The 21,007-nt window shown below is 46.3% G+C and overlaps 1 protein-coding gene across 1 annotated transcript in view; it reads left to right on the top strand.

Moving 5' to 3' along the window:
- The window catches only part of DOCK5 (dedicator of cytokinesis 5), a 275,156-nt gene that overhangs the window by 67,664 nt on the left and 186,485 nt on the right, over nt 1-21,007 (top strand). Inside the window, exon 2 of the mRNA XM_061163865.1 lies at nt 4,001-4,084. Coding sequence (XP_061019848.1) covers nt 4,001-4,084 — 84 coding nt within the window. The remainder of the gene's footprint in view (nt 1-4,000; nt 4,085-21,007) is intronic.

Raw genomic sequence — 21,007 nt, 5'->3', positions numbered from 1 at the left:
ATCCCTGGGTCAGGAACTTCCCCTGGAGAAGGAAATGGCAACCCACTCAAGTATTCCTGCCTGGAAAATTCCATAGACGAATGCGGCAGGCTACATTCCATGGGGTCCCAAAGAGTTGGACACGACTGAGCGAGTAGATAACCACAATAGCCTGTGGTGTGTGCGTGCGTGCGCGTGCAGTCCCTGGTATGTGTTTGTAGCTTGGGGCTACAGTGCCAGGGGCAGCCGTGGGGCGCTTCTGCTTACTTTCCTGGTGACTGAGAACAAGGAAGACATGAAGCTTGGTGATTACACAACACGCTGTGACCCAGCAGCCTCTCTACTTCCTGATTCTATCGCTGCTGGGGCCCCTGGAAGGAGCCCGTCCGGTGGGAGGCAGTGAATGTGGGCTCGGGGGAGTTAGGGTTGCAGACCTACATTTTCTATAGAGAGCCAGCGGTATACTTAGTAGGCAGAACATTTAAATCAAGTAGTGGTCAGATGAAGGAAGTGACTTTCAGTGGAACAGGAGCTGTGGCCTTGTGGCCCATGAAAACGTCTAGAAACCGGGAACTAACTCCTTCTCCTGAATTCCGTACAGTTTCTCCCAGCCCTCTTCATCAGCCTGCCCTTGTTCTGAATTCATAATACAGTCTAAAAGCTCAATAGTTGATCACCTCCAACATATCTGTAGGAGTCTGTGCCAAGACTTTGGAAGGACACATATTTGATTGATTCTCTTCAAAAAGAAAGGCCGCTTGGACATGTATACACTGCTGTATTTTAAATGGAAGCCAACAAGGACCTCCTGTATAGCACAGGGAACTCTGCTCCATGTCACGTGGCAGCCTGGATGAGAGGGAGTCTCAGGGAGAATGGGCACATGGATCTGCGTATGTGTGGCTGAGTCCTTGGCTGTCCACCTGAAACTGTCACAACATTGTTAGTGGCTATGTGCCAATACAAGATACAGTGTTTTCTTTTTTTTTTTTTAAAGAGGCCACTTGAAAATGTGGGGCTGGCGGTCTGCTTCTTCGTTTCCATGATCGACTGTGATGGAAACCAGAGCCTGTAGTCAGTCTGCTGAGCCAGGTAGCTAGCTGGCTCGGGAAAAGAGCAGTAGGCAATGGCTGCTGCTCACGACTGGCAATGGCAGGGTTACCTTTTTTCCCTTCTTACTGACCCTTGTGGGATCTGGCAAATGGATTGATGGGTTGAGTGACCAGCCTCATGTTTATCAGAGCTGCAGAGATGGGGAATCTCATGGGCTCCTTGGATCCTCAGGTGCATGGATAGAACCCAATCTCTAAGGTGGTTCTTTCTCCCTGAAGGGAAGCAGCTCACTCATTATGACAGAGGGCAAGAAATACATTTGCTTTTTAAAAAAAAAAAAAAAAGGTTTACTGAAGTCTAATTTACACACCATACGTCCACCCATTTTAGGGAGGTAGTTCACTGATTCTGAGTAGACATGCAGAGTTTGGAGACGCTTAGCACCAAATCCCGTTTTAGGATGTTTCCGTCTCTAAAGCTTCCTGGTGCCTGCTGCGCTCAGTCACTGTTTACACCCTCAACCCCAGGAAGCAGTGAAATGCCCTGTGCCATTGAAAGCCACTGGCTTCTTCTGGATACTACAGATAAATAAATGGAAGCCTCATATATTTTGTGCATATGACTTTTGTTTCGCATGTCTTTGAAGGGCATCTGAGTTGCAGTGTGTTCATAGTTCATTCTTTTTTTAAAAAAATTTTCTTAAAACTTATTTTAATTGGAGGCTAATTACTTTACAATATTGTAGTGGTTTTGCCATACATTGACATGAATCAGCCATGCATACATTCATGCTAAGTCGTTGCAGTCGTGTCCGATTCTGTGCGACCCCATGGACAGCAGCCCACCAGGCCCCTCTGTCCACGGGATTCTCCAGGCAAGAATACTGGAGTAGGTTGCCATTGCCTTCTCCGAATCAGCCATAGTTCATTCCTTTTTAAAAAACATTTATTTCTATTTTTTGGCTTGGCTGCACTGAGTCTTAGTTGTGGCATGCAGGATCATTCATTGTGGCATGTGGTTACCTAATTCCCTGACCAAGGATCAAACTCAGGCCCCCTGCACTGGGAGTGTGAAGTCTTAGCCACTGGACCACCAGGAGGGTCCCTTTTATTCCTTTTTATTGCGGAGTCATTTCGTTGTGTGGACAGACCATATTTTACATATTCATTGATTCTTCAGTGAATGAGTTGTTTCTCGTGTTTGGCTGTTATAAGTAATGCTGCTCTATTAGCTTCTTATCAGTGTCCTTACAATGTCCAGTGACCACAAACTTGGTGACTTGAACGGCAGGATTTTCTTCTCTCACAGATCCGAAGGCCAGACGATGAAAATCAAGGTGTTGACCACCTGTGCTCCTTCTAGAGGCTCTCGGGGAATTCTGTTCCTTGTCCTTCTGTTCCTGGCTTCTAGTGGTGGTGCCAGTCCTTGGACTTGCAGTCACGTCACTTCACCCTGTACCTCCAACCTCATGTTGCCTTCTCTTCTGTGAATCTCTTAAAACTCCCTATGTCTCTCTCTGATCTGGATACATAGGATTGTGTTTAGGCCACATCCTGAATTTCCAGAATAACCTCCTATCTTTATGTTTTTTGCTACCTACGGAAACACTCGCACATTTCAAAATTTGGTGTGTGTATCTTTGGGGGGCTATTTTTCTGCCTACCACAGTGACTTTGAATATTCACATGAAGTTGGTGTTGACATGTTTCCCTTTACTCTTTGTAAATAACTAGGAGTGGAATTTCTGGGTTGCGTGTTCATTTATGTTTAACTTTTTAAGAAACTGTCAAACTGAGAGGTTATATCATTTTACTTTCCTACTGGTAATGCATAAGGGTTCCAGTTTCTCCACATTCCTGCCAAGGCTGCCTTTTAAAAGTTACAGCCATCCTAGTGGGTGTGAAATCGCAGCTCCTTGTGGTTTTAATTTGCATTTCCCCGATGACTAATGGTTGTTGGACATCTTTTCTTGCGCTGATTATTCATCATGTATAATTTGTGGTAAAAGGTCTCTTCAGAACTCTTACCCATCTTGAAATTGGACTGTCACCTTCTTTTGGAGGTACAAGAGTTAGTCTGCTGTTTTCCACAGTCTGGTCCAGTCCTGAGATGCTGTGCTGATGGAGGTCCCCTTGATGAGAAGGTGCTAAGGTGCCCCATTCCCACAGGGTGCCTGGCACCGGGGGCAAGGAAGCCACTGGGGTTTAGTTTACTCCTGGGCGGGGGATGGATGGGACTCACAGCTGGCCCCTAGGCTGCCAGTTACTGTCAGGGAAGCCAGGAGATGGCTCGCCCTGTGGCCAAGAGATCAGAGGCTCAGTGGTCTTGTAGGCTGATAACTCTTATTACCATTTTAATTAAGGAGTTGTGTCTGTAATGATAGATTTACTCTCTCACTTCCCATACTATACTATTAAAAATCCCTGGTATAGGTACCACATCTGAGTGTCTCAACACTCTTGTCTCCAGTCTCTAGCACAACATGTGGAACCTATCAGGCAACCAGCCAAAATTTGCTGGATGGAGGAATGACTAAAATGCCAGCAGTGGGAACCCAGGAGGATGCCCTCTGCTTTTCAGAGGGGGACTCACCTGAAGTGATTAAAGAAGCGGTTATTTGTTGGAGAATTGGTTCAGTAGCTGAAGTATGTGCTCTTTTTTAAGTCGCTTATATTATTTTTGGTTTTGGCTGCGCTGGGTCTTCGTTGTGGCACGTGGCAGCGTCTCTTGTTGCAAAGCACAGGCTCTAGAGTGAGAGGGGTCAGCAGCTGCGGTGCGTGGGCTCAACTGTCCTGTAGCGTGTGGGATCTTAGCGTCCTGACCAAGGATTGCACCCGTGTCCCCTGCACTGGAAGGCGGATCCTTAGCCACTGGACCGCCAGGGAAGTTCCCTGGGTGTGCTCTTTGGTGACTTGTATTTTAAGTGTCGCCGATGCCATCATTTCTCTCTTCTGTGTCTCCTTTCCAGCGATCTATAACTACAACGCCTCTCAAGATGTGGAGCTGTCCTTGCAGGTTGGAGACACGGTTCACATCCTGGAGATGTATGAGGGTAAGTCTGGATGGCCTTCTGCCAGATGGGTGGGGAGGCCCAAGTAGTGCGAGTTACTTACTCATAAGGCTCTTGGAGCAAACATCAACACAGTTTACTTCCTGAAGCGATGCTAGTAAAAATCTAGGAAAAGCGCTTAGGGTATTCAGTTTTGTACCAGGATGGTTTCAAAACAGCCAGCTGAGGGCACGAGCACAGACGTGCCCAGACACCAGAATCAAAACATGTGACTCTGCACTCTGTAAAGTTACAATGGGCTTGTGTATACTCCCATCCTATTTAATTCTGATGACAGTCCTCTAAGGGTGGCAAGGCAGTGTTTGTTTTTTCTGTAATTAAGAAAAAATATATATGACTGACTTTCAAAACTGTAGAACTCTTTTTTTAAATAACGTTTATTTTTGGCTGTGCTGCGTCTCGGTTGCTTTCCTTCCTCTAGTTGCGGGGAGCAGGGGCTACTACTCTTGGTTGCAATGCTCGCCCTTCTCAGGGTGTTGTCTCGTTGTGGAGCGAGGGCTCTAGGTGCGTGGGCCTCTGGTCGCAGCACACAGGCTCAGTCGTTGTGGCCCACAGGCTTCATTGCTCCACAGCACGTGGAATCTTACTGGACCAGGGATCGAACCCCTGTCCTCTGCATTGGCACGCGGATTCTTATTCTCTACGCCATCAGGGAAGTCGAAAACTATAGAACTCTTAAAAATTACACGAGTACCCCACACTCACTTTTTTAAACGTAGGAAACATAATGCTCATTTTATAGTTGAGAAAACTGATATTCAGAGAAAATAATGTACCTCGTGTCATACAACTAGTAACAGAGCCCAGTGAAATGAGACACTGTTGATTTCTAGTGGCTTCTCATGAAGCATGACCCTAATATGTGAAAGATGATATCTTTTCATAGGTACTACGAATAAATAGGGACAGCATATATTTCAGCTGGGCTTCCTCAGGTGGCATTAGTGGTAAAGAGCCTGCCTGCCAATGCAGGAGACTCAAGAGACACAGGTTCTGTCCCTGGGTTGGGAAGATCCCCTGCAGGAGGGCATGACAACCCACTCCCATATTCTTGCCTGGAGAATCCCATGGACAAAGGAGCCTGGCGCGCTTTGGTCCCTAGGGTCGCAAAGAGTCAGACATGACTGAAACAACTTAGCATGCACACATAATTCAACTCAGGTTCAAAAAGGTAAAACAATTTATTTTTTAGTAAAATTCTCTCAGATAAAATAATTAAATTGATTTAAGAAAAAAAAAAGTGACTCTGGATGTAGAAGGCCCTGGCTCCGGAGGAGACAAGTGCATCACTGGGCTGATGGGAGAGCAAAGGAAGCTGGGCTGATGAAGTGGCTCTTTCTTCTCAGCTGTGAATGTTGCCACACTTGGGGAGAAATGAGGGAGAGACTTACTGGTGTTGCTGAAATTCCTTCAAAGAATTAGGTCAGGGTGACTGTAGGTGCAGAAAGCCTTCTAGTATATTTCCTGCAACTAGATTGGATTGGGGGGCAGGGCGTCCCAGTTAACCTGTAAGTGTACTGTTGGAGAGTATCCAGGGCTCCCGGCTCATCTGAAGAACACAGGTCCTGGGTGCACCCAGGCGGCCCTGCCCCAGACTTCTCACTACCACCCTAAATCCTAATCGAACTCCAGTGTCACCCCGTTTCTAGTCCAAATGCCTAGAGCACAACAAACATGTCTCTACGCCACTGACATTGAGGATCAAGGCAAAAAACTGAGAATCCATTTATTCTCTCTGAAGACTGGGGTAGGAGTGAGGTGGGAAGTGAGGCAGATTTTTCTCATATGGTGAGCTTCCCTCGTGGCTCCGATGGGAAAGAATCTGCCTGCAGTGCGGGAGATCTGGGTTGGATCCCTGGGTTGGGAAGATCCCCTGGAAGAAGGCATGGCAACCCACTCCAGTATTCTTGCCTAGAGAATCCCCTGGACAGAGGAGTCTGGCAGCAGGCTACAGTCCACGGGGTCACAAAGAGTCAGACACGACTGAGCGACTCAGCATAGCACCGAGGCTGGTGAGGACAAGACCTGTGAATCTGCAGGGTCTGGTCCCACCACATAAATGGTTGTGATGATGGCATGGTGAGGGTGATTTTCTGGAATCCAGCGCGGCTTCTGAGGTTCAGACAGACAGACACAGGATGGGGAAGAGGAGGTGGGAAGTTAGAAGGACGGGAAGTAGGGCTCAGCCACAGAAAAGCTAAGCTGTCCGCTGCGTCGCGTAGAGGACTCCACTGTTACTGCTGCTTCCCTTTGGTTTTAGGCAAAGAGTTGGTAGTTTGCGTTATCCTTCTACCTTTCACACGCTTTAGAGTGTTGATGTGCAGCTTCTGCAGGTGGGGAGGAGGAAGGGAGGGGAGGCTGCCTGGTCTCTTCCCACTCTGCTGTCTCTCTTTCTTCCGTTTTTATTCACACCATCTCAGGTCCAGTCATATGTCAATTCTGTGGCATCAGCAAGACACGGGGATAATCTGCTTACATTCTTGAGCTCCTTTGCATATTAAACATGGCCTTACTAGGTCATGCCACTTGGTCAGGGGCCAGATCAATCCATTCTACTCTTTATGGGCTTCCCTGCTGGCTTATGTGGTAAAGAATCTGCCTGTAATGTGGAAGACCTGGGTTCGATTCCTGGGTCGGGAAGATCCCCTGGAGAAGGGAATGGCAACACACTCCAGTATTCTTGCCTGGAGAATCCCATGGACAGAGGAGCCTGGCGGGCTACAGTCCGTGGGGTCACAAAGCGTTGGACATGATGGAGCAGCTAAGCACACACGCAGCAGTGGTGAAGACTCCAGCTTCCAATGCAGGGGGTGCAGGTATGATCCCTGGTTGGGAAACTTAAGACCCCACATGCTGTGTGATATGGCCAGGGGAGAACGTTTTATTCTTGTATTTTTCCTTAAAAATCGTTTTTAATTGGAGGATAATTGCTTTACAAGATTGTGTTAGTTTCTGCCATACATCAACATGAATCAGCCTAAGGATACATCTGTCCCTTCGCTCTGGAACCTCCCTCCCACCTCTCAAGGTTGTCACAGAGCACCAGGTTTGGGCTCCCGGCATCATATAGCTAGCTAATTCCCACTGGCCAGCTGTCTTATGTATGGTAATGGGTATGTTTCAGTGTTACTCTTTCAATTCGTCCCTCTCTTTCCCCCCCTGTGTCTCCAAGTCTGTTCTCTATGTCTGCGTCTCCTTTGCCTCCCTGCAAATAAAGATAAGAACATCAGTGCCCGTTCTGTAAACGTGGACACGTGTCAAGGTGTGTATGGGGGGATTTAGAGCATGAGCTTTTTCACTTCATTAACAACCAGGTGGCAGATCAGCTTTTTATAGAGATGATTATATTGGCTTAAGTTTTAAAAGTGTGTATTTTATGGGATTAATTTTTTCTGATGGTGCTCACCTTGCCAGATGCAGCAATAGATTCTTCTATCTGCTAAGTACCTCGCATTCTTGGCTGGGTTCTCAAATTCCTTGATTATTGCAACCGGTTCAGGACACAGTGAGGGCAGGAGTGCTTTGCAGATGTTCAGCATGATGGAAATGCTGAGTAATAACTTGTGTTCTAGCCCTCCTCCCCCCATCTCCTCTTTAAAAAAATAAACAAAGTAGAAACACCCACAGTACTGCCAGATGGAATTTAAGGGTGGTGCTGGCATCATTTCACAGCCCTGGGGTGGTGGGCGGGGGTGTGTCTTTCAGCTTCCTGTCTTCCTGACTCCAGGGGGTCCTCCCCCCAGACACCCTGCCCCACCCTGCCTTTGAGATATTTGCATTGCTGGGTGGGCACTTCAGGCGTGGAGGTGAGTCCACTTTTCTAGAACCCAGACTTGAAAATTTCTCTCCTACCCACAGCCTGCAACAATACTATGCAGGACTCTCTTTTTGTTGTTGCCCATCCTGTGGTTCAGTGGATGATTCTCCAGGTGGTAGCTCCTTGGAGGTCTGCTCCTTCTTCATCCGCGGGACCCCTGCCTAGCATGGCTTCTATATGAGTGAAGATAAATAGGAGGCCAAGGACAGCTAGTGTGGAGAGTAAGGGGTGTGTGGGGTCACTTCACACAGTCCCCGGGAGTATAAGGCAGGGCTTCTCTCCTTCCATGACAGGCCAGCCCTGCCCTGCTCTGTACAGACTACCTACAGAAGGATTTGGTTATCACCTGAGGTGCTATTTAAAAACATTGTTTTATTGAGATAGGTTTCAAATACCATCCAGTTGACCTATTTCCCTGGCAGTCTAGTGGTTAAGACTTCGCCTTTCAATGCAGAGAGTGTGGGTTCAATCCCTGGTTGGTAAGCTGGGATCCCACATGCATAGAACAGAAGCACTATTGTAACAAATTCAATAAATAGTTTTTAAATGTTCCAGATTTTAAAAAAAAAAATCTTTTTAAAAAAGGGGATACAATTTAATGGCTATTTACATAGCACTCTATTCACAGAGTAGGGCAATCATTATCCCCCCGAAGAAACCCTCTACTCATTCATGGTTATTACCCCCCGGCTCCAGGCAACCACTAACCTAATTTCTGTCTCTCTAGGTCTGCCTGTTCTAAGACATTTCATGTAAGTGAAATCGTGTGACATGTGGTCCTTTGTGACTGGCTTCTTCTACTTAAAATAATCTTTTGGGGTCTCATTCATATTGTAGCATGTGTCAGTACTTCATACCTTTTTCTTTCTAAGTAATATTTATTGAATGCATAGATCACATTGTATTTATCCATTCATCAATTGATGGGCTTTTGGGTTGTTTACAGTTTTTCGTTATTATAAATAATGCTACTGCCCTGAACTTTTACGTTTTTGTGTAGATACATGTTTTCATTTCTCTTGGGTGTATCCCTTGGAGTGAAATTCCTGGCTCATATATGAGAATTAGACCATAAAGAAGGCTGAGTGCCGGAGAATTGATGCTTTCTCACTGTGGTGCTGGAGAAGACTCTTGAGAGTCCCTTGGACTGCAAGGAGATCAAACCAGTCTGTCCTAAGGGAAGTCAACCCTAAATACTCATCAGAAGGATTGATGCTGAAGCTGAAGCTCTAATACTTTGGCCACCTGATGGGAAGAACTGATTCATTGGGAAAGACGCTGATGCTTGGGAAAGATTGAAGGCAGGAGGAGCAGGGGATGACAGAGGATGAGATGGTTGGATGGCATCACTGATTGAATGGACATGAACATGGGCAAACTCCGGGAGATAGTGAAGGACGGGGAAGCCTGGCGTGCTGCAGTCCATGGGGTTGCAAAGAGTCGGACATGACTTAGTGACTGAATGACAACAATGGCAACTCTGTATTTAACCTTGTGGGGAACTGCCAAACTCACTGCTTGAGGTTTGGCTCTGAAACAGGAGACCACAGTCCACATAAGCAAGTGTTCCGTCCCTCATCCCTTATCGTGGTTTCTCTCTGTGACCTTGTCCCCGAACATCATTTGTTACTCAAGATAAGGGAAGGGAGTGGAATTGACTGAGAAGATATATACTGCTCATCTTTCGTAGACCCCCTCCATGTTGCTTTCAGAAACTTTCAGGAGACAAATCCTCAAGGACCAAAGCAAGTGTCCTCCCCTTTCTTCCTCTGTGGCATTGGCCTGCCTGCAGCAACTGGCTTGTTTTCGCTTCTTTATCCAGGCAAAAGATTTGTCAGTGAGACCACTATTCTCCATCTGAGTGTTCCTTCCTACCCCAGATCCATGAGCACGACTGAGAAAGCATTGAGACCCAGGAGAGATTTCAGCTGTGGTCATCTATTCATTCAACAGTACTCACTGAGCAAGTATTATGCTCTTATGTGCCAGTGACATTTATTGAGCACAAGAGATGATACAGCACTGTTACCTAAGTGACAAAATGGCCAGGTTCCTGCTCTCTTAGGGTTTTCATTCCAGGAGTAGCTAAGACAAGTGAACAAAATATGAGGATAAGAGCATTCAGATTCTTGTAAGTGCTATGGGGAGAAAAGGGTAGTGTTACATAGACCAGAGAGGTAAGTGAGGGTGGTGAAGAGGGAGAGAAGGACCACTTTTTTAAAAAAAGCTGTAGTTTTTTATTGGGTTATAGCCGATCAGCAATGTGATTGTTTCAGATGAACGTGAAGGAACTCAGCCAACCATACACATGTATCCATTCTCCCCCCAGCTCCCCTCCCATCCAGGCTGCCGGATATCATTGACCAGAGTTCCCCGTGCTATATACCGGGACCTTGTGGGCTCACCATGTTAAGTAAAGCAGTGTGTACACAGGGCCAGTTGGGTTGGATGGTTTTGCTTCTGTCCTGTCTAGGCTTGGCTGTCCCTGGGCAACGCGTCTGAGCCCTCTGCATGTCATGGTCACTTCGTCTAAAATAGGGTCACTCTTTGAATTGAAAGTGATTAAACCAAAGTGACTTAAAAAGTCAGGTTTCTGCATCCCTTCAGCCACGAAGCCCTCCTCTCCTGTAATTAACCAGATTCCTGTCACAAGGGATTTCTTGCCCAGGGTCTGTCATTCCATCAGTAGGTATTAGTCTCCTGCCTTTGCTTCATATCCATCAGTTAACTTGTTTTCGGCTCCATAAACCACTCACAAGCTCGAGAGAGAGTGTGACTGGTGTGAACAGTGGTTTCTGAGGGTAAACAGAACAAATTTGGCTCCTGTTGGAAATAACAAAATGAGATAATGTCTCAGAGGCCTTCCAGGTTCTACAGAGGCAGGCATAGAGTAAAGTTTTATATGATTTCCATGTAATTTGTAAAGACCTAGAGGAGAGCCCAAACAATTGGGTTAGAATCAGAGGAAATGGGCAGTTCTGAAAAGATGAAATAAAAAGGAGCATGTGTGTGGATATCAAGAGGTTCCCAATATACCCACGCTGTGTCTTGTGTGTGGAATGAGGCCAGTTTTGAAATGCACCTTAATCAAGAATCAATACTCTATGATATGAAGAAGAATAGAAATGGATTACGACTTGGGCTATCCAACTTGTGAGTCTCATTTTTATAAAGCAGGCTTTTCTGAATAAGCACAGAATGCAGTATTATGACAGGTAGGTAAAGTTACATGGTACTGGATTTTAGCTCCATAGCTGACAAACTTTCTAACAGAGGCATAAAAAAGAAGAGAGTCTATTGGAAGAGTTGATTCCAAGAAGCAGCCTAATCAGTGTCTTTATGGGAAGTGGAATTAAGAACCCTCCATTGGAAAAGGGAACCTTCCCACACTGTTGATGGAAATGTAAATTGGTACAGCCACTATGGAAAAAAGTATGGAGGTTCCTCAACAAAAACAAAAATAGAGTTTCCATATGATCCAGCAATCCCACTCTTGGGCATGTATTGGGACAAAACTATAATTCAAAAAGATACTCGCATCCCTGTGTTCATAGCGGCACTATTCACAGTAGCCAAGACATAGGAACAACCTAAATGTCCATTGACAGATGAGTGGGTAAAGAAGATGTGGTGCACATACACAATAGAATACTACTTGCCAGAGAAAAGAATGAAATAATGCCTTATAGCAACTTGGATGGACCTGGAGATTATCATATTAAATGAAGTAAGTCAGAAAGAGAAAGACAAATACCATAGAATATTACTTATATGTGGAATGTAAAATATGACACAAATGAACCTAAGGAAAAAAAACAGACTCACAAATACAGAGAACAGATTTGTGGTTGGAGGAGGAGGGGAGTCCGGGAGCAAGGATTGGGAGTTTGGGATTAGTAGATGCAAACTAGTGTGTATAGAAAGGATAAACAACAGGTCTTGCTGTATAGTGTGGGGAATTATATTTAATATCCTGTGATAAACTATAATGAAAAAGAATATAGTGTATAGCTTTGTATAGCAGAAATGAATACAACATTATAAATCAACCATTCTTCTCTAAAACTTAAAAAAAAAAAACAAAAAACCTCTCCAATGGACCATATGGTACAGTCAGGTCTTATCAAAGTCTTTCAGAACTTCTGATTTGAACATTTGTATCATCACCTCCTCCTGCCCCGTGACTCAGCCTGGTAGTCTCGTCACCCCTCATTGTTCCTTTTTTCTGTTCACTCCCTTCTCTATCTCAGTTCCTGCTGTTCGTCCAGTCATGTCCAATGACCATAAAACAAGTGAGAGAAAATCAAATGTGATTTAAAAAATTGGTCCTTAACAGCATGTGTAAAAGTTTACTGGGTATAAGCTGAAATAAGGCATTCGGTGTATTTGTAACTTTCATTTCCTTTTGTTACCCTATTAGTCACAGTAATGGGAACTTCATCGTCATTCAGAATCCGTAGCCCTACCATGTTCTAGTTAGAAAAATAATCACCTTTCTCAAACGTGAATGGCAGCGTGCCCAACAGCTTGGGTTTTACAACAAGGATTGCGTGCAAACATTTTGCCCCCAGCTTTGAACACAAAATAGGCCCTGTGGTGTTTTGATGAGTGTGCCGGTCACTTCCTACATCTGTTTGACCTTCACCTTAAGGCCACCTGGTCAGCTGCTACTCCTGGGGATGCATGTTCCTGAGATGTGTTTTTCCATAGATGTGTGTTTGGCAGTAGGAGGGTGTTTACAAGAAAAACTAATTAAAAAGTAGAGTTGGTGAAAAGTCTCATCTCAGGTTTCATCTTCTTATGTTTTTATTGGAGTATAGTTGATTTCCAATGTTGTGTTAGCTTCTGCTGTAGAGCAAAGTGAGTCAGTTACCCATATATTAATAATATATATCCATTCTTTTTAGATTCGTTTCCCATATAGGTCATCACAGAATATCGAGTACAGTTCCCTGTGCTATATAGTATGCCCTTATTAGTTATCTATTTTATATATGCTAGTGTGTATATTGGAGGAGGCAATGGCACCCCTCTCCAGTACTCTTGCCTGGAGAATCCCGTGGACGGAGGCACCTGGTAGGCTGCAGTCCATGGGGTCACTGAGAGTCGGACATGACTGAGCGACTTCACTTTCACTTTTCACTTTCATGCATTGGAGAAGGAAATGGCAACCCACTCCAGTGTTCTTGCCTGGAGAATCCCAGGGACGGGGGAGTCTGGTGGGCTGCCGTCTATGGGGTTGCACAGAGTCGGACACGACTGAAGCGACTTAGCAGCGGCAGCGTGTATACTGCACTCCCAATCTCTCCATTTATACCTCCCCTACCTCAGGTTTCGTCTTATCTAAGAGCGAATGCCTTCTCTTCTTTTTCCTTTTGAGATATATTCAAGCATGCTTCTAAAATGCCATCTTGGAAACGTATGTTCTTAGCATACAGGCAAATGTAGGATCCTTTAGGATCAGGATGAGGACCTTTTTCTTTTTAAAAATTTTTATTACTTATTTTTGGCTATGCTGGGCCTTGGCTGCTGCTCGGGGTTTTTTAAGTTGTGGCGAGCAGGGGCTGCTCGCGCTGCGGAGCCCAGGCTTCTCCTGCTGTGGGGCACGGGCTCTCCAGGGTATTTGAGCTTCAGTGGTTGCCGTTCCTGGGCTCTAGAGCACAGACGCAGTAGTTGTGGTGCTCGGGCTTAATTGCTTCGCATCATGTGGAACTCTCCTGGATCAGGGATCAACTCCATGTCTTCTGCATTGATAGGTGGTAGATTCTTTACCACTGAGGCACCAGGGAAGCCCCAGAACCCTTTGCGAGTGGAGCCTTCTTCATCATGAACTGGTACTTGGTCTTGGCCCCTTTGGGCAGCTGCCTATGCGCTGAAACAGGCAGGCTCAGCCTGAAAGCAGAGTGTATTGGGAATGCTCTGGGGGAAGGTTCTTGGGAGCTTCTGGTGTCCCATAAGTTTTGGTCTCCAGGGAATCTTGGTGGGATCTAGGGGTCGAGAAGGAGGCAAAGTGATGAATAGGTTCTTTGCATCTCAGGCACACCCAGTCACACTTCTGACTGTAACATTTATCAGAAAGCGCCTTTGGCGTCTCATCCCCGTTGTGACATACAGCACATCAGACCATCGTGGGTCTGGGTAAGTCTTCGTGAAGTATTCATGGAAAGAAAAAGGCCTAGAGGAAAGTTCAAAATCGATTGAGGGCAAATTGGCATTAGGTAGTTCTCTTGCTTTTATCTGGAGAGAGAAGCAAATAGATGTTTCTGCTTTGTTCATGGTAATTTGAGTAATTTATGACCTTTAAAAGCATGTTATGGAGACTTAAACATCATAAATTTTAATTCTCTGCTAGAGCCACCCCCATTTTATTAAACCCATGGAGGCAAATCATTCCATAGAAAGGGATGTTACAGCACAAAACAGAAGGAGACTCACAGACTTAGAAAACAGACTATGGCTGCTGGGGGTAAGGATGGGGGAACGGGATAGTTAGGGAGTTTGCGACAAACATGTACACACTGCTTTATTTAAAACAGATAACCAACAAGGACCTGCTGTCCAGCACAGGGAACTCTGCCCCGTGTTACGTGGCAGCCGGGATGGGAGGGGAGTTTGGGGGAGAATGGATTCATGTATATGTGTGGCTGAGTCCCTTTGCTGTCCAACTGAAACTATCACAACAAAGTTAATCGGCTATACCCCCCATACAAAATAAAAAGCTAAAAAAAAAAAATAGAAGTGTTATAAGAGTGGAAACCCCAGTACCTATAAAACTTATGTGCCCCAAAGTAGTAGTAACTGTACCTAGCAATAGCAGGAGAACATCACTTCTTTTCCTGGCCTCCTCCATGTATGATTCAGGCTACAAATAGGGATGGACAAAGCAAGACAGGATAATCTTGTTACAGATTATTCATCTAACCCTCATATTCTGTGTAGGCATCCTCAATGATTGTCTTTTGAACAAGAGTATTAAGTGTGTGCGCATTTATCTTTGACAGTAGAAGTAGATTTTATTTTCTCTGAATGGGGTATAGTTGCTTTACAATGTTGTGTTAGTCTGTCCTGTACAACGGTGCGTCAGCTGTGTGTACACTTACATCCTCTTGCTCTCGAGCCTCCCTCACCCCCCTCCCATGCCTGGAGGTCGTCACGGAGCAGGGAGCTGAGCTCCCCATGCCGTACGGCAGCCTCCCGCTCGCTATCCACTTCACACATGGCAGTGTGTGTATGTCAGTGCTCTGTCCCCGTCCACCCCACCCCACCCCCCGTGTCCCTCCACCTGCGGGTCTCTTCCTGCGCTGTGGATCGGTTTGTCTGTCCTTTTTCTAGACTCCACATATGTGCATTCATATATGGTATTTGTTTTGCTGTTTCTGACTGACTTCATTATGTATGACAGACTCTAGGTCCATGCACATCTCTACAAAGCACCCAATTTCGTTCCTTTTTTATGGCTAAGTAACATGGCTCAGGCAATAAAGAATCCATCTGCAATGTAGGAGACCTGCGTTCTACCCCTGGGTCGAGAAGATTCTCTGGATAAGGGAATGGCTACCCACTCCAGTATTCTTGCCTGGAGAATTCCATGGACAGAGGAGCCTAGCAGGATACAGTCTGTGGGGGCGCAAAAGAGTTGAACAAGTGGGGTACAGTCTTTGGGGTCACTAAAGAGTTGAACACAACTGAGTGACTAACACTTGCACCTTTCAGTATTGCCAAATAGATTTTAAATTAGCTGTAACTAGTAATTTAGTTCATCTTCTAAGTGGCAGAAGCAATGAACACTAAATTCCTGACTTTGAGTGCTTGTTTAGTTTTCACCATGCAGGACTAAGTATCTGTTACTATCACTGGAATTAAAGGATATGGGTCGGGAAGACTTTTTCTTCTTTAAATGTCTTCCTGGCAGATTCATTGCCCATTGGGTGTTCAGCCAGGTCTTAGAGTCACCTAGTCTGGTCACCTCTGAGTTCCTTTGGGGCTGTATTCAGTCTCTGCTCAGGCCCTGGGTGTTCAGCACCATGTTGTTTGGTTATTCTAGCCGCTTGTCATATGGTTTTTCTATCACCCAAGTTGTCTCTTCTACTTTTTCTTGTTCTTTCCCTTAAGTCATGTTTTCTACTCTTTTCTTGGAGGAGGGAATTATTCTGTTGGAGAATAAAAGTATGTATTCTTATCAGCCCTCAGGGTGGAGCTTCTCCCAGCGTGATTCCAGCATCTATATCGTTGCTGATAAGTGCTCAGTCCTGTTTGACTCTTTGCAACCCCATGGACTGTAGCCCACCAGGCTTCTCTGTCCGTGGGATTCCCCAGGCAAGAATATCAGAGTGAGTTGCCATTTCCTTCTCCAGGGGTCCTTCTTAGCTCAGGGATCAGTTGCCAGTAATTTAATAATTTAGAGAGGTTCTGTTCCTCCTTCCAGGGAGCACAGATGCACACCTCAGAAATCAAGTGAATGAGAGCCCCATATATAGTCCCCTTCGGTCATTAGCACAGGAATCGGATGGTGGCCCTGAGTGAAGAAGTGGATCCCTCTGTTATGTCCTTGGGTTCTCACTGCTCCAGCTTTGGTGTTTTCCCTTCCTCTCTATGCCAGGCATTGAGTGAAGGGCTTTCATACACTGCATCTCAGTTCTAACAGTCCTGGGAGATTGATGCCTGTTCAATCAATGTGAATATCAAGACATTGAAGGCATTCACAAAGCTGTGAAATGGCAGAGGTCTCATTCTCACCAGGGGCCCCTGGAATCCAAAGAAGAGCATTCTTCACATTCCAAGGCCTTTGGGGAAACAGCATCTCTGTTTTGAACATAAGGTACAATTTGCCACAGAGGGTGAGGTTCTTTTGCTGTTTGAATGACAGTCAGATGAATTGCCCGCCACCCCAAACATATCAAGCGGAGCTCTCTCTGGACTTCTCTCCTTCCGTGGCTCTTCCACGCAAACCTGTCCTCTGGCCGGTGGTCTCCTGCCTGCCCCCTGACCCACTTCAACCTCAGTGCAGGGTGCTAATCAGCCGTCCACACCCCTCCTCCCGGCCTGTTTGCAGCAGCTGGCTTCCTCCAAGTGGGTAGGCGTGTCTGTTCTTCAGGAGCCTAGCAGAATCATCTCCCCCTACATCCAGAGAGATTGGTCCCCCTCCTGCAGCCCACACACTCTGGGGAAGAATGACTGAGGTGGTGGGCAGTTGTCATGGACAGTGTGACCAAGCCCCTCAGGTGTGGTAGGTGGGTCTCCAGACCAGATAAGCAGAGAGGTCCCTGCAGGGATCTCTGACACCCACCAGCCTGTGGCAATCTCTCCCTCCCTGTGTGTCTGCGGATGTATGGCTCAGGTCCTGGGCTGTGCCCTCCACCTGAGTTAGTGAAGGGGGCACATGGATCAGATTCAGCCATCTTTGGCTCTGACACTCTGGGAACATCCCACGTGGTTTGTATTTCAGCTCTTCTGATGTTTTGCCACCAGGACTTTAAAAACAAATTAATTATTATGGTTGCACTAGGTCTTCGTTGCTGCTCACAAGTTTTCTCTGGTTTCGGCCAGCAGAGGCAACTCTTTGTTGCGGTGCCTGGGTTTCTCATAGTGGTTTCTCTTACTATAGAGCACAGTCCCAGTAGCTGTGGTTCATGGGCTTAGTTGTTCCCTGGCTTGTGGGATCTTCCATGACCAGGGATTGAACCTGTGTCCCCTGCATCCGCAGGTGGATTCTTAATCACCGGACTGCCAGGGACATCACACCAGGACTCAGTGTTGTCACCCGTCTTGGGTTCCACCTCAGCACTGTTGATCTTTTCACACCTTTCGTAGTGTCCTTTCACCCCTGGCTCTCTGGGTCCACAAAGTGGGGACCTGTGGTTCACAACATTGTAGCCTTGCTTGTTCATTTTTAGGAGGTGTTCCATTGAGGAATTTAGAGCAGGTTTCTAGGAGATCAGGCTGAAGGGAGCTTAGGTTCAGCACTGGGTCACACTGCAGGGCTTTCCTCACATCACCTGACTTGTCCTCCTTGTGAAGTTTCACGTATTTCCAACACCTCTGCCCGGGATCAGGTTCCTGTCTTACGGGAGCCTCTGGTCCCCTTCAGAAATGAAGGCAGCCTTCACCTCTCACGTCTCATCCCAATGTCCTTCTCAGGAGGCAGTGGTGGTTTCATTGAAAAAGCAGTCTGCACTGGAGTTCCAGAATTCTTTCCATTGACAGATGGATGGATAAGGAAGTTGTGGTATGCATATACAGCAGAATATTACTCAGCCATAAAAGGGCAAAACTGACATCTGCAGAGATGTGGGTGGACTTAGCCTGTCATACAGAATGAAGTAAGTTAGAGAGAAACAAGTATCATATATTAACATTATGTATGTGTGGGATCTAGGAAAATGGTCCTGGTGAACCTATTTGTAGGGAAGGAATAGAGACATGGACACAGGGCCTGAGGGGAGAGTGGGACGAACTGGGAGAGTAACCCTGACGTATACACACGCTCACGTGTAAGGTAGCTAGCTAGTGGGAACCTGCCATATAGCACAGGGGGTGCTCTGTGATAACCTAGAGGGATGCAGTGAGGGCTGGGGTGGGAGGAGGCTCAAGAGGGAGGGGATACATGTATACACATAGCTGATTCATGTTGTTATACTGCATAAACTGACACAACTTTGTAAAGCAATTATCTTCCAGTTTAAAAAAGCAGTCTGCACTGAAATTCCAGAAATCCTGGTTGACTATACGTGCAAGTTTATTATGACTTCACCCTCCCCTGTCACCTTCTGTTCTACTAGTAATTAGATTAGAAATTCTTCCAGATCAGGAGTGGGTGTTATTGGAGTCCCAAACTCCTGAATCATCATCCCCCACCCCCAGAACCTAGCATTGATCCTTGTAAAAGCAGGCCTTCTTAATATATCCCATTTGATGAAATGATGCCTCATTCACAAACCTGTATTCCTTTCTCTTCCATTTTGCAAATATCGGTGCTGATGATAACAAAATCTAAGAGAAAGTTCCAGCAAGTTCATTGCTACTACAGAGGAAACTGCATGTGGCATCCATTTATTTCAGCTTGCTTGAACTGTTTGGGTAAGTTACAGAAAATTCCACCACAGAAGAGTGGAATTAGTGCCAGGAGCCAGAAGGACAAACAACTGTCAGGATTACCTTGCTTTAGAAAACAAAAAAAAAAAGGCCACATCTAGCATATGGCACGGGAATGGGCAAACCAAAGTGAAGACGTTGATCAGACTGGAGGAGATCTTTTCCCTTCCTCTCGCTGAGCTTCAGAGGGTCTCTGAGTTGCAGACAGAGTGCCCAGTTTTGCAGGAGACATTTGGGTATGTCACCTCTCCGGTCTGTCGGCTGTAACTTGAATCTACTCCTCCTGTGGGTCCACCGCCTGGACCAGGTCCCTGCATCTGTCTGAGGACGTGTGGGCTGTTGGAAAGAAGTCGTGTCATCACCATGTCTTGTGGGCAACCAGAGCAAACCTCTGTTAGCTGTGGAATTGGGTTTTATGAGGGGAGGAGAAAGGAATGTTTTGGTGAAAGGATGTTTGAGAGATCAAAGCCTTCCTCCCTTGAAATGAATAGTTGACCAATGGGAGTCTGGCAGACCTGATGAGCAGAGAACCAGGATGGAGACCTAGGCCTTTGGGTTTCAGTGAGTCTTTCTCATAAGAAGTGGTGTCTCTTCTGTCCCTGACCTCCCAGGCAGGAGCTCGGGCCCCACCCTGCTCTGCCACTGGGTATGGGATCTCGGAGAGAAGAGAAGGATGTCTCAGACCTTGCAGTCAGTCTTGCCCCAGAGGAGCAGATTTAGGGGGTCCTCCATCAGTCTGTTCTATCTGTGGCCATTAACTCTAGGAATTCTCTTTCTCGTTAATACATTCATCCGAAATGTATTGAGTATCTGCTGTGTTCCAGGTACCATAAAGACACGACTCTTTCTTGTTCATTCAAGAAACAAAAGACGGAACAAAAGACCGCCATCTTTCTTTTCTGCTGACTTCCTGCGCTTGTGTCTGTGGGGTTTATATTGAGAGGATTCTGTGGCCAAGCTCCCATACCCCCTGCACCCCCCACTCCCACCAGGAGCAGTGAGGGGGCAGTCAGCTATGAAGTGTGCCCTAGGAAGCCCATGTTCAGATCCTCATCTTAGCTAGTAAGTCACTACTTGACTCTGGACAGCCTTTTCAGTTCCTTGCCTGAATTTCCTCTTTTTCGAGGTGAGGCTGTTAAATTTCTGTGAACTCAGTTCTTTGGAGCTCAGACTTCCAGCAGTTACTGCACGTGCCTGACCTGGATGACCGATTGTCTCACAAAACGATACGGAAGAATAGAATTGCCTCTGACTGTCTTTGCATCCTTTTACTGTCTGCCTTTGAATTTAGTTTCAAAAGCCCCACTGAGATGGTCCTTGCATTCAGAAAGTGGACTTCCTGAACCCCAGTGACTCTGGGCTGCCTTCAGACAAAGATGTAGCAACGAAGTCCAGTAGAGGTTTGCCCTGCTTCCCAGCTTCCCTCTGGGGGGGAACCTCAGGCTTGTCTCTGAGGCACACTCACTGGGAACGGGAGGACAGGCCGTGGCAGTGGAAACCTGACAGGCTCACCTGGAACCTTCAACCTTGGCCTACTTAACTCTGCTTCACCCAGCAAGCTACCAGGCCAGTGACATGTAAACAAAAACCAACCGGATGTAGCCCCGGCTCTTCCTCCGTCAGGATGGCCTAGCCGTGTGAGGCACAGACCTGCCTTCAGAATCCTCTGGAGGTGTGGGTTCGAATCCCACTCCTGACCAGCCAGGCTTTGGGCTTCCCTCGTGGCTCAGCAGAAAAGAATCTGCCTACAATGCAGGAGACCTGGGTTTGATCCCTGGGTTGGGAAGATTCCCTAGAGAAGGGAATGGCAACCCACTCCAGTATTCTTGCCTAGAGAATCCCACAGACAGAGGAGCCTGGCTGGCTACACTGCCCAAAGAAGGTGCATAGAAACCATGGCTCCCTGTCTCTTTCTTGCCTTTAATTCCTGGGAAGGTCAAAAATTATGATTGTACAACTGTGTGAATGTACTTAATGCCAATGAACTGTGTACTTTC

The sequence above is a fragment of the Dama dama genome, chromosome 16 (assembly GCF_033118175.1).
Source record: "Dama dama isolate Ldn47 chromosome 16, ASM3311817v1, whole genome shotgun sequence".
In the NCBI taxonomy this organism is placed as follows: domain Eukaryota; kingdom Metazoa; phylum Chordata; class Mammalia; order Artiodactyla; family Cervidae; genus Dama; species Dama dama.
Note: the sequence above shows the minus strand (reverse complement) of the source record. Positions and strands in the feature narration are given on the sequence as shown.